Source organism: Channa argus, chromosome 15 (assembly GCF_033026475.1).
Source record: "Channa argus isolate prfri chromosome 15, Channa argus male v1.0, whole genome shotgun sequence".
In the NCBI taxonomy this organism is placed as follows: domain Eukaryota; kingdom Metazoa; phylum Chordata; class Actinopteri; order Anabantiformes; family Channidae; genus Channa; species Channa argus.
Window position 1 is genome coordinate 3983346 of NC_090211.1, and position 14254 is coordinate 3997599.

Here is a 14254-nt window from a genome sequence, read left to right on the forward strand (position 1 = left end):
CAAGACACCTGATGACCCCAGGAAACAACACAGATGATGTACCCTAGTTTTACCCTCGTTGAGATCTTTCAAAATGAATATAAAGATACAACATATGAATGTATTTTGAAGGAAGAAAAAAACAAAACAAAATAATGTGAATCATGTGAAAGCATTACTCTTACTTTGAAAGATAGGTGTCTAACTTCCTGTATTGTCTTAGTTAACTGTGAATAATTTGTAGCACTTGTTTCTGTCCCCATCCTGCTGTTTCTGCTGACTTAATACAGTTGTAACAATGCAGCGTACACTCTCCAGCTACACAATCCCACAACTCAGGGACAATAGTTTGGATGTTTGAAGGATTTAACAATGCAGTGTAAAAGGTGTGAGTCAGGGACTTTTTCACATTTGTACTTTATGAGATCTGTGTCAATAAAATAATCTCCACCTTGTAATAAATAAACACCAGTAGAATAAATAGTAACTCGGTAAATGTTTAAACCATTCATATTTAAATGTATTGTGGCAGACAGAAAGTTAGAATCATTGATGTCTTTTTGCTTGTTTATTTTGAAACTGTTAACTAGAAGTGAAATAACCATCATTTTGCTAATTTATGTATCTACACACATATGTATATAGATGTGACTTGCACACTTTTTGTTACAAAATATTTTAAATTGCTAAAATTACAATTTGCCAATGCACCTAAAATTAAAGAAAACATGTTTTGCTTTTTCAGTAAAAAAACAAATCTAATTGAAATCATTCATTTACCACAGTATTGAAACCTTTATTTATACCTCTGGCAGCGGATAGAGCTTTGTGTCTCTAGAAGCTTGTTATACCTGGATTTAGACAGTTTATCTCATTCTTCCTGAAAGAGCCCCTCAATCTTCATCAGATCTCTGCACTTTCCAGGGCTTGATATAACATTTTTTTTCTCCCCAGCTACTGTGGCTAGTGGATTTCCAAAGTTACTAGCCAATAGTTATGTTTGTTGGCCAAAATGTTAACATTTGTAAGACATTTAGATTGGACAGAGAATATTGAATACAAATTTTTTTTCTATTCTCAAAAGCCATCTGAAATAATTGCAATTTGACATTACACACAATTCTTAATGACACTATCTGCACACACTGTTGCTGATTTTGTGAAGGATATAAGAGGATATAAAAAGTGATGTTTCCCGTTTTGTAGCATCCCCTCTTCTTTTAACAACTGTCTGTAAATGTCTAGGAAGTGAGGAAACCAGTCTTCCCTGAAAGAGATATTGTCTGGATGGGAGCAAATGTTGTTCTAAAACCTCTTTGTACTTTTCAGCAGTGATGCTGCCTTTCCAGATGTGTAAGCTCCCCACACCATAGGCACTAATTCAACCCCACACCATCAGAGATGCAGGCTTTTGAACTGTCCGCTGATAAGAAGCTGGATGGGCCCACTTCTCTTTAGTCCGCAGGACACAGCATCCATGGTTTCTACATTGATTTTTGGAAGTGTTCCTGAGCCCATGCAGTTATGTCCAGTAGAGAATCGGGCCTGTTTTTAATGCAGTGCTGCCTGAGGGCCTGAAGACCACCCACATCCAGTTTTGACCTTCTGGCTTGTCCCTTGCCCACAGAGATTCCTCATTTGATGATGTTATATACTGTAGATGGTGGGATTATATTAAACATATTAAAGTCTTTTTTCTGAAATTGTTCCACTATTTTTAGATTCAGTTTCAATTCAATTCAATTCAATTCAATTCAACTTTATTTATATAGCGCCAATTCACAACAAAGTCATCTCAAGGTACTTTACAGAATAAAGTCAAGACTATAAAGATGTATGGAGAGAAACCAACAGTCCCCCCTTGAGCAAGCACTAGGCAACAGTGGAGAGGAAAAACTCCCTTTAATGGAAGAAACCTCCAGCAGAACCAGGCTCAGGGTGGACGGACATCTGCCTCGACCGGTTGGAGTGAGTGGAAAGTGAAGAGAGAAAAGAAAAGAGCAACAAGAAAACATCTGGCAGGTTGGTAGGGCCAGTAGCTGCAGCCCGGGGACACCAGCAGAAAGGGACAGAGAGAGGGAGACAGAGAAGGAGAAAGACAACTACGGGAGAAAACACAGAGTTAATGACATACAGTGGTGACAATTGCGGGGTGAGAGGAGAGGCGAGAGGGTCAAGAGGAGAAAAGGAGCTCAGTGAATTAGGGGGGTGGGTCCCCCAGCAGTATAAGCCTATAGCACCATGACTATAACTAACTATAAGCTTTATTGAAGCGGAAGATTTTAAGCCTAGACTTAAAAGTAGAGAGGTGTCTGCTTCCCGAATCTGAACTGGGAGCTGGTTCCACAGGAGAGGAGCTTGATAGCTAAAGGTTCTACCTCCCGTTCTATATTTGGACATTCTGGGAACCATAAGTAGGCCTGCATTCTGAGATCGAAGTTGTGTACTGGGATGATATGGTGCTATGAGGTCTTCTATATATGATGGAGCCTGACCATTCAGAGCTTTATATGTAAGAAGCAGGGTTTTAAATTCTATTCTAGATTTAATGGGAAGCCAATGGAGAGAAGCTAGTGAAGGTGAAATATGATCTCTCTTGCTAGTTCCAGTCAGCACTCTTGCTGCAGCATTTTGGATTAATTGAAGGCTCTTTAGTGAGTTACTGGGGCATCCTGAAAGTAGGGAATTACAGTAGTCCAACCTAGAGGTAACAAATGCATGGACCAGTTTTTCGGCATCACTTTGAGACAGGATGCTCCTAATTTTGGCAATGTTCCGTAGGTGGAAGAAGGCTGTTTTAGAGATTTGTTTTATATGTGAGGTAAAGCACAAATCCTGGTCAAAAATAACTCCAAGGTTCCTCACCGCAGTACTGGAGGCCAGATTTATGCCATCTAGAGTAACAATATGGTTGAACATCATATTTCTGAGATTTTTGCGCCCAAATACTATGACTTTATGGCCTTTTAGGCCTTTATGTCTTGTAGGCTTGAAGCTTGATTAACTGATTTTTTTCATCTGGTTCCATAGATAAATATAGCTGGGTATCATCAGCATAGCAGGGGAAATGTATGGAGTGATTTCTAATAATGTTGCCTAAAGGAGACATATATAAAGTAAAAAGTATTGGTCCTAACACTGAGCCTTGTGGAACTCCATAGCTAACCTTTGTGTGCATGGAGGATTATTCGTTAACATGAACAAATTGAAATCTATCAGACAGATAAGATTTAAACCAACCTAGTGCAGTTCCTTTAATCCCAATTTCATGTTCCAGTCTCTGTAATAAAATGTTATGATCAATGGTATCAAATGCAGCACTAAGATCTAACGGAACAAGTATAGAGATGAGTCCATTATCTGAGGCCATGAGAAGATCGTTGGTGAATTTTATCAGTGCTGTTTCTGTACTATGATGAACTCTAAATCCTGACTGAAAGTCTTCATACAAATTATTCCTATGAAGGGGATCACATAATTGTTTTCTTTTTCAATTATTTTAGAAATAAAGGGGAGATTAGATATTGGTCTGTAATTGGCTAAAACATCTGGGTCAAGACAGGGTTTTTTAAGTAATGGTTTAATTACAGCTACCTTATAGGCCTGTGGTACATAGCTTGTTTCTAAAGATAGATTGATGATATCTAATATGAACGTATCTATTAAAGGTAAAGCTTCATTGAGCAGCTTAGTTGGAATATGGTATTTTGTTGCAGATTGGTGAACCTCTGCCCATCTTTACATTTGAGAGGCTCTGTCTCTCTGAAATGCTCCTCTTATACCCAGTCATGTTACTGACCTGTTGCCAATTAAACTAATTAGTTATCAAATGCTCCTCCGTTTGTTTTTGAGTTGCAGCAATTACTTTTCCAGTCTTTTGTTGCCCCTGTGGTGTTGCTGTGTTGCTGCCATCAAATTCAAAATGAGCTAATATTTTCCATGAAATGGAAATATCTCAGTTTCAACATTTTTATATTACATTTTTATGTTTTTAATGTTGTATTGTGAATAAAATATGGGTTGAAGAGATTCACATTGTCCCAACTTTTTTAAATTGTATTTATATATGTGTGTGTGTGTGTGTGTGTGTGTGTGTGTGTGTGTGTGTGTGTGTGTGTGTGTGTGGATACAGCCGCCAACCTATTCGTTGGAGTTACAGTTAGTGTGTTCCCTCATTGCTGAAATGTACCCATGATGGGTGTAATGACGGCCATGTAGTTTACCAAAACAATACCATGTCCATAAGCACTATGCTGTATTTTGTACATAAATAATGTTGTGGCAACAAAGCAGCCAAATTAAATTTTGAGGTTGTGGTTGCTCAGGTTCATCTAATTTCCCACTCAGAGATCTGACTTGAAGGGTTGTTCTATTTGAAATTTCCAACATATGAATTACAATCTGAATTACAACTAACTAGTACAATAGACCATAAATGTCAGAGACTTGTCCCGATCCACTCCAGCATTGTCTTGGCTGTATGCTTCAGGTCATTGTCATGCTAAAAGGTGAACTGTCTTCCCAGTGTCAGATCCCATGTGCTTTGGAGCTTAGGTTCATCCTGTCTGTGTTACTCAGCAATGTCATAGCATGATGCTGCCACCACTATGTTTCTGTTAGGAGGTGAGCAGTGCCCCATGTTCACCATACATAGTTCATAGTTCTTCTGCTAGAATTTCCAATCAGTTTATCAATTACAGGGTTCGTGGTTCACGTTTCCTCATGGCCTCATGTCAATGTGCCCACATGACACTGAAATCAGTCTGGGGATAAGAAAATTTTAAGTATTTTAAAGCTGATGCCAATATAACATTAGCATGTGTATGTATATTATACATATACATATTATACAATAACATATTAAATTCCGTTTTATACATACGTGCATGTGATGCAAACAAGGTTTTAGTCAAGTTAGATGCTTTTGAAAAGCTTTTATTGTGAAGAAATAAGTCGTTGCCGCACAGCAATGAAATCGTTTCCTTTTTCGTTTGTTGTTATCTGGTTCTGTTTCCGGTGGAGATACAGCCGCAGTTTTTCATGGTTCCAAAATCAAAATGACCAAACTCCAGCTGCTCAACGCTTATCTGACGGAGCGACTCACGGTGGTGGTTAAAGAGATCCTTGACGTGGTGGAGGACACGGTGACCGAGTACAGGGAGGAGACCGCCAGAACCAAGCGAGAGAACGAGAGCCTGCGGAGGCAGCTGCGGGACATCCTACTGCTGGAGGCCGAGACCGAGTGGCTGAGTAAGGGCCGAGCTAGCTGTGTAGCTCCGTTAGTGAACCGCGTTCGAAACTGCGCTGAACAAATGTGCCCAGTTAAATCGTTCTCATGGATCTAACGCTAAATACCGACAAAAACACGGGTTTAAAAATGTGTACGTGTTGTTAAGCTCTGCTTTTTACCATCGGCACCTGTTCCAGGATTCGAACATGCTTGTTCTTTGCTTGTTGAAATAAGGAACTTTCCATCAATGAGCTCAGTGAATCAGCTTGATGTCGAAAGTGCAGATTCGGCATTTGAAAGAGATGTTGATTTAAAGCTCAGCAAGCAATAACAAGTGTTACCTTTTAAAGTCTGTTGATCCCCCCAAAAAATGCTATTGTTTCTTATTGTTACGAGCTGTGTGTTTTACTTAAACAGCTCACATGCTACTGCAAAAAGTGAGTAGTTTCAGTGAAACAAAGTTTCAGAAAGGTTAAATCCCGAATCCATGAAAAGGGAATTCTGTTCACTTCTATCTATCACATTTATCTACGCCTGGCCACCAATACAAGTACTGCTTACACTGAACGAGACACTAACATCTGTAAAATGGGAATCGTTTCTAGTTTGTAGGATCATTTGGTGGCACATTGCGTGATTCAAATGTAAAATGAATGGTAATCTAGGGCTAAAATAATGAAATGACAGATGTTTAACTGCAACAATTTTGATAAACTATTCATTATTAGTGTGTTTTATTTTGTACACTTGCAAAATTGCTCTTATTTGTTCTACTAAAGTGTGAGTTTATGTATAATTTTTGTCTTATGTGAAAGAAAACTGACAACTTTAGATTGTTTGTTTGAAAAAAGAGTCATTTGAATATGTCAGTCTGTGAACTTTTATTTGAGAATAGTTTTGACCTGTTGTGATGATTTCAGAAGATTATAATCCATATTTTGAAAACTGACACTTGAACTGAACTTGGGCTTTGTAGTGTGTCCACGATTGAGAAGAGCCAAGTCCATCCATTGTTATTTGTTTGGTTCACTCGAGGAAATTGTCGTTAATTTCAAGGTATTTCTACGTTTTTTTCCTTACGTGTTGTTCCAGGGTCCACCAGGTCCAGTCTGGGTTTTTCTGGTCCTGAGCAGCAACCCAATGATCCAGAGCCGAGACCTCGCTCAGAGGAGCCAGACTCCACCTTGAACCAGCCCAGACAGTTACCGGACAACTCAGCCAAACCAAGGCATGAGCAGGTGGTGCCTGTGCAGTTACTGTCAGTCCAGAGTGAGACTCCCCCAGGGCCAGTTCACCTGCAGGGTGAAATCAAGCCCACTGAGTCCTGGGAACCCATGCTGAAGCCAGATCCTCAGCAGGAGGCAGCAGAGAAAGCTTCACCTCTTCCTTCTCACTCCTCCATAAATCCTCCTTCTGTCTCGTGCCCCAAAGTCCATGTCGTTGTTCCTGCAATCAGAGAGGAACCTCGACCCCCGGCTCTGATCAAAGCTGAACCTGAGGAATACAAAGTGACTGAACTAGAAGGTCACGCAGACTTTCTGACAGCGCCACAACACACTCATGTTGCAGTGGAGGAGTCGAGCTTCAGAAAGAGAACAGACGCAGATGGAACAGTGGTGGTGCGTGCAGAACGACATGAGGCTCATCAAAACAAGAAATCCCCTCAAGAGAAGCTGACAGCTACAGCTGATGATGCAATAGTGTCAGGTTATGTCCCTGAGCTTGTTCATCGTTGCCCCCGCTGCGGCGAGGCATTCGGCCAGGCGAGCAGCCTCCGCCTCCACCTGGAACAGAAAAGAAAGACCTACGCCTGTGAGTGGTGCTGCAAGTCCTTTGCACAGTCGGCCGACCTGCGGCGACACCTGCGCACGCACACGGGCGAGAGGCCGCACCGCTGCACCTTCTGCTCCAAGAGCTTCAGTCAGAGAGGAAACCTGAGGCGACACCTGCGCATCCACACAGGGGAACGGCCCTACAGCTGCCCCTACTGCTGCCGCACCTTCAGTGATGGAGACACCATGAAGAAACACAAACGCACACATTCCGGAGAGAAGCCGTATCGGTGCGTTCAGTGCTCCAAGTCCTTCACCAGTGCCAGCGGCCTGCAGATACATTTAAAGAAGGACATGTGCTTTGTGGCTAACACGTGAACGGTCAGTTAAAGAGAGAATCTGGCTGCCGCAGAGTCGCCTCCGATTCACATCACTCAGTAGAAATGTTGAATAGAAGTGTGTGACTGGCCATTCAGACAGGGCAGCACTATTGCAAGCCAGTGGGCTAGAAATGTACACTTGTATATCTGTATATTTGTAGTTTCCTATGTGTATTATCATGCAAACCAACCATTGCATATAATGCCCCTGATGGCCACTAGATGGGGGCTACAAGAAAACAAGCTGAAATTATGTCAGTACGTGTATAAGACCATCAAAGAACATGGTCAGCAAGGTTTTGTTAAATGTAACATTACTTCATGATAATACCTGTTAGAACAAAATCAGAAATATGTTTATTGCCAAGAAGGCAAATTACCATGATAAGGAATTTCACATGGTGAATAAGTGCAAAAACGTTTTAAATTTGTTTTTACACATTAGATGAACTTAAAATTATGAAAAGACAACTTTGTGTGTTAACCTTCAGCAAGTACAGTACCTATAACAAATAATTCTGTCCACACTTTGTGAGACGTAATTATTTGGGGTCTGGAAATTTAAAAAGGATTAGGCATAAGATGCATGACACACTACATTTTCATAGCTCACTGGCTTGTGATACAGTGATTTAGCTGCATTTTTGTTTTGTTTTTTGGTTTTTGCACAGGATAAAGAAAACAAATTTATTTTTGAAGAATAGTTCTGCTTTTCAGGAGAAGCAGCACAGATCACCCATTGAACCTCCACAGTATTTGCAATCCATGAGTGATGATGGATCCAGAATAACATTTACAGTCCGGCTTGCTCATCTCTCTCCTCCTGCTGAGCACCTTTAAAGCACTTGTTTTTTTTCTTACTAAGACACGATTAAGCAACAACACTGTTGCACCAACATCACTCATGTCTTTCTATTTATTTATTTATTCATTTATTTTTATGTCTTTCTTACATTTTACATTGACGTAAATGATTGGAGAAACAGAGCAGCTGAGTCATATCTCAGCCTGTTAAAGTCTGTAACGCAGTGGTATCAGAATGTTTGTTACCATGTCCCCACAAGTTTTTAAACCTAATAAAGGAGACTAAACTTGCCCACACATTGTTGAGGATATGACTTAAGACTCCATTTGTTTCCTTTGGCTTTGGAACAAAAGAAAAAATCCAAGTGTCTCTGCTGCAGTTGGAAAGGTTTTTATAATTTAAAGGCATCATCATCATCCAAAAAACTGATTCAGAAATGTGAACTTTGAAGAAACCCGGACCCCCACTCAATGTGCACATGCAGGACACAGACTTGTAGAGACAAACCCACGATGATGAATTGAAGTCTTGACATGTAGTTTGGACAGTGTTGATTTCTGGCTCTTGATATTACAGAAGTTAATGCTGTTTTTACCATCATCATTAATAAATTCAGTTTCTGTTCAGCTCATCACAGGTTCAGGTGGATTATTAATGCAGATGCTTTAAATGACTTTATCACAGACGCTCTATGACAGGAGATCTCGTCAGGACATTTTTTTTGTATTGTCTCAGAAGCACCAGACCATCCTAAAATATCCCACAGAGTTGCCACCTTCAGACAATTTGTACATTTTAGGATGATGTGTTATTAACAGGTCAGTGTTTGTACATACAGTATAGTACTTACATACCTGTAGAGCTGCAAAATCATTTCTTTGTGATTTATGGATTTATTTCATCCAAATTTATGACAATAGTTTTCCCAGAAGCCCCAAAACTAAAAAAGATATACATAAGTATAAAACAATACAAATCTTCATATTTGAGAAGCTTTAAACAGCAGATGTTTGGATTTGACATATGACCACATGACTTTCACATGTTCAGAACTTTAAAATTATGTGCTTGCATATAGATTTATGAGACAAGACTGAACACAGCACCTTTTATATGAAATCACCTAAGTTCTAGGTAAGCAAAAGTATTTCTTTTAAAGTAAATAAAACTTAATATTTGGCTGCAAATCCCTTGTTTTCATTCACTAAATCAAGCCTGTGAGTCACTTGTTGGTTTCTTTCTTTTGGGGCTTTCTCCCTTTAATCTCTCAGGGGAAATTCATGTTCAAATTCATGTTAAAGTCTAGTGAATGACTCAGTCGGTCTAAAACAATTGACTTGTTTCCCTCGGATGAAGTCCTAGTTTTATTGTCTTGCTGCACGATGAAGCTTCTCCACCTTAGTTTTGCATTTCTCTGTATCTTTTGAGACAATATTTCAGTACATCTGAATTCATTCTGCTGCTACAAACACGAGTCATATTATAAATAAAGATTATGTCCAGAAGCAGCCATGCAGCAAATATGACACCTACCTACACTGAGCTTCACAGATGAGTATGCATCCTCACCAGATCTTTTCCTCCTCCACACTTTGGTTGATCTTGGTTTTATCAGGTCAAAAAACTTTGTTCCAGAACTTTTGTGGCTAATCTCTGTACTTTTGTGCAACTTCCAATTTAACTTTTTGATACTTATCACTGATCAGGTGTTTGCATTTTGATGTGTGGGCTCTGTATTTCTGCTCATGATATTATCTTCAAATGGCGGATTGTGAAACCTTCATCCCCGCTCCGTGGAGGATGTTCAAGCAAAGCTTCTGTCATCAGCTGCTGTTGTTTTCCATTTCTGTGTATGTAGCTCAGAACACCAATGGTTTCTTCCTTTTTTTTTTAAATTGTTGTCCTGGCTGTGCTCAGTGTGTTTTGTAACATCTTAGTTTTTCCTTCTTCTTTTAGATTCAAAATAGCTTATGTTCCTCCAATTCACAAGTACCGCATCTTTGTGTTTTATCCGATTGTTTATCCTAAAACCCAAGGCCAAATAAAGAGTGTGCTTTTAGAACTATTAATTATTAGACAGTCAGTGTCAGTGGACACAGCTATGCAACAAGGACAACCTCAGTCACATGTTCCAGTGCTTTTGGTCTCTTAAAATACAAAAGGTAATCAACCTGGATGTAAATACAGTTATTTAAAACTGAAATAGTTGGTAAATGTCACTGTACAGCAAACACAGATGAAGTGGCCTGACTATTTAATTTCCCTTTGAAGGCACTGTATTTGTTGTAGCTAACAAATAGTCTTGACTGGTTTAGAAAATGCAAAAACAACTGAATGTAGTCCTCTCAAGAGGTGAGGTAATGTTGGCTTAGTGTTTTGACAGCTGGAATTACAATACCTTTCCCTTTAACACAATCATTGTCAGAAACTGTTGTAGAAGTGTAGGAACATTTCTGTGAGCATCACAAACAACCTGAAGTGAGTCCTTGTGTTATCAGAATTTAATCTTTGATGGTCTAATAAAGATGTGAAATTCTGGAAAAAAAGGAAGCCTGAAAACTTCTTTTCAGGATAAGGGATTCATTAAACCTGGTCTCTCCTGAGTCAGGATTTGGATAATGTACATGCAGTACACTATGTGCAAACAGAATTATAAGTATTTCAGTGACAGCAGAGTGGTGGTGTGAAAGTATGAAATGTACTTACACCAAAAGATACATCATAATCCAAATAAGTGTATTCAGCGTTTGACTAAAACTGAAACTAGCACAAGATAACCTTTGATTACACGAGAACTGTTAAGTTAAATGACTAAATAAGGCAAAGAGCATATATGTGCGTTCTGGCTGCTGCATGTGTACAGATTTTACAGTAAGCAGGCTACTATAGTGCAAGGATTTCCTGTGTGACCTCATTTCTTGAACACATGCAATTTGTGAAAAAGAGAGGTGAAGATCAGTTGAATATATAAAAAGCTGCAAACTGTTAGAGCAGGTTTAAATGCGTATCTCCTTTCTTAAATGGGCTGCAGCAATAATGAAGAGATGTTTTTGGTCACATCTCTCAGATCAGACAGTGCTAATTGTAAAAAACAAAAACAAAAAACTCAATAGTGAGTTGACAGAAATGTTGAGGTGCTGCTGAATCTTTGGTTTTCCCCAAACTAGACATACCATGGTGAAGTCACGCAGACTGACATTTCCTGCCCCGCTGACAGGTGTGTCCGTGTGTGTGTGTGTGCGTGTTATCTGACACTGAGCAGAGACAGAGAAAGTGTGAACATGCTCAAGCTGTTGTCTTGTGGCTCTGCTCTGCTACCAAATGTGAACTTTGAAAACAAGAGAGAGAAAACTCAGGCTGCTGTTGCGATTATTGACGTAAGTAAAGGACGGTTAGGAGCCGAGCTGACGTTCTACACATTTGTATGATCCCAATAAAACGGTGGGAGGAAAAAGTGCTGCAATACTATTAATAGAACAATACATTATTTATTTAGCTTTTTAAAAAATCTGTACTTTAATTTAGAAATGTGTCGGCTCTCACCACTAGGAATATTTTCAGGCTGATTTGTAGAGTCTAGTGGGAAACTGTGCGAAACAGGAATAAGTGGTTCTCTGAACTGAAGCTGCACAAACCAAAGATTGTGTGGTTCATCTTTTCATTATCTTTACTTTGTATTAATGTGTTTTGGTTTGTTTTTTTTGCAAAAAAATAAAAATAAAAATAACAGCAATAGAATCCATTGATTTTACAAGTTAAATTCCGTCAAACTAAAAATACAAAAGAAAGGTGAAAATAACTTAAACTAATGCCAAAGACTGTAACATAAGGGTTGCTGTGCAAAATACCCTGGAATCCAGAGACTGTTGAGTCTGGATACTTTCAGTTATGACCCGTATATGATGTGGTCCGGGTTAAATATCATATCTGGAGAATAACTTGGACATAACTCTCTGGATTGGGACGACTTTGATATTAAGAAAATCTGGAGTTAAAATATTCCTTTTACTTGGCTCGTGGTATTTTGAATCCCACACACGGCATTTGTGTTGTCAAAATATTTCAAAACGTCTGACCTCATCTCTGTCAGTATCTGTGTGGTGTGACACGATCCATTTCTGAGGAAGGATACTTGATATCAATAGCAATCACATGTCCGTGATTAAAGGATAACTTTTAGGCTGATGACTCATATTGTGAAACTATCAGATGTTCAGATTCAGACCACTTTGAACTACATGAACATTCACTAAAGACAATAAACAATATTTACTCTTTAACAGATTATTAAATACCCCTAACAGATGCTTCAACACTGCAGATCTTTTATTTTATCTTCTGCATCAGTACTTTTTCTAACAAACTGTTTCTTTGCTTCATGTATATTGTCCTGAAGTGATGATATGATGATCTGAGGCCAAAATCCGACAAAGTGGGATTAGTTACACTTACATTTGTTATTGTATATGATGATCAACTATTTGGACTGAGGGTTGAATAAAAGACACTGATGAGACAAAGGATCTAATTTACAATTTTCTAACATTTGATGGATAAACAGTTCAAAAAAAATAAAGTTGTAATGAATTGTTGCTGCCATTTCTGTCTAAAGATGGAAACAATTAAGGCATTAAGCACTAATTCATTTATTACGAATTAGTGCAACGAATTCTATATTGCAATGACATGAACACAAAGTTTTATCCTGTGTAAGTGAATAGTGTGACAGTTTTATGAGCAGAACTAAAATAAAAGTTAATCAAAGGATATCTGATCATGATGACATCCGGTTCTAGGAAGTGGATGTTATCAGAAGTGACTGATGAGATGTCAAACGGAGTGGAGTGGGTCAAGTAAGTTCACTCAGTAATCTGACAAAATAACTAATGTGTAGGAACATGAACTTTGACATCTGGAATCAGATTTTTATTTAGTTTAAGATTTTTATTTCAAATTTTATTACAGTGAATTCAGAAAGTTTTTGGAACCTATTGTCTTTTGGTCAATTTTGTTATGTTGCTGATAGTACAGTTGTTTGCATTATTTTTTCATTATTTCATTTTTCAACACTCAGTACCCCATAATGTAAAAGTAAAACCATCATTTTATAAGTTCTAGGTAAGCAAAAGTATTTCTTTTAAAGTAAATAAAACTTAATATTTGGCTGCAAATCCCTTGTTTTCATTCACTAAATCAAGCCTGTGAGTCACTTGTTGGTTTCTTTCTTTTGGGGCTTTCTCCCTTTAATCTCTCAGGGGAAATTCATGTTCAAATTCATGTTAAAGTCTAGTGAATGACTCAGTCGGTCTAAAACAATTGACTTGTTTCCCTCGGATGAAGTCCTAGTTTTATTGTCTTGCTGCACGATGAAGCTTCTCCACCTTAGTTTTGCATTTCTCTGTATCTTTTGAGACAATATTTCAGTACATCTGAATTCATTCTGCTGCTACAAACACGAGTCATATTATAAATAAAGATTATGTCCAGAAGCAGCCATGCAGCAAATATGACACCTACCTACACTGAGCTTCACAGATGAATATGCATCCTCACCAGATCTTTTCCTCCTCCACACTTTGGTTGATCTTGGTTTTATCAGGTCATAAAACTTTGTTCCAGAACTTTTGTGGCCAATCTCTGTACTTTTGTGCAAAAATTGACTCTTTGATACTTATTGCTGATCAGGTGTTTGCATTTTGATGTGTGGGCTCTGTATTTCTGCTCATGATATTATCTTCAAATGGCGGATTGTGAAACCTTCATCCCCGCTCCGTGGAGGATGTTCAAGCAAAGCTTCTGTCATCAGCTGCTGTTGTTTTCCATTTCTGTGTATGTAGCTCAGAACACCAATGGTTTCTTCCTTTTTTTTTTTGAATTGTTGTCCTGGCTGTGCTCAGTGTGTTTTGTAACATCTTAGTTTTTCCTTCTTCTTTTAGATTCAAAATAGCTTATGTTCCTCCAATTCACAAGTACCGCATCTTTGTGTTTTATCCGATTGTCTATCCTACAGCAAACACAGATGAAGTGGCCTGACTATTTGAATTCCCTTTGAAGGCACTGTATTTGTTGTAGCTAACAAATAGTCTTG

At 38.6% G+C, this 14254-nt stretch overlaps 1 protein-coding gene across 1 annotated transcript; it reads left to right on the forward strand.

Annotated features, from left to right (window-relative positions):
• The first annotated feature begins 4963 nt into the window (after positions 1-4963).
• LOC137099361 (zinc finger protein 358-like) lies at positions 4964-8462 on the forward strand. Its single transcript, XM_067476106.1, has 2 exons — positions 4964-5229; positions 6302-8462. The coding sequence occupies exons 1-2, from the start codon at positions 5037-5039 to the stop codon at positions 7357-7359; spliced, it is 1251 nt and encodes a 416-aa protein (XP_067332207.1). The 5' UTR covers positions 4964-5036; the 3' UTR covers positions 7360-8462.
• Positions 8463-14254: the final 5792 nt, after the last annotated feature.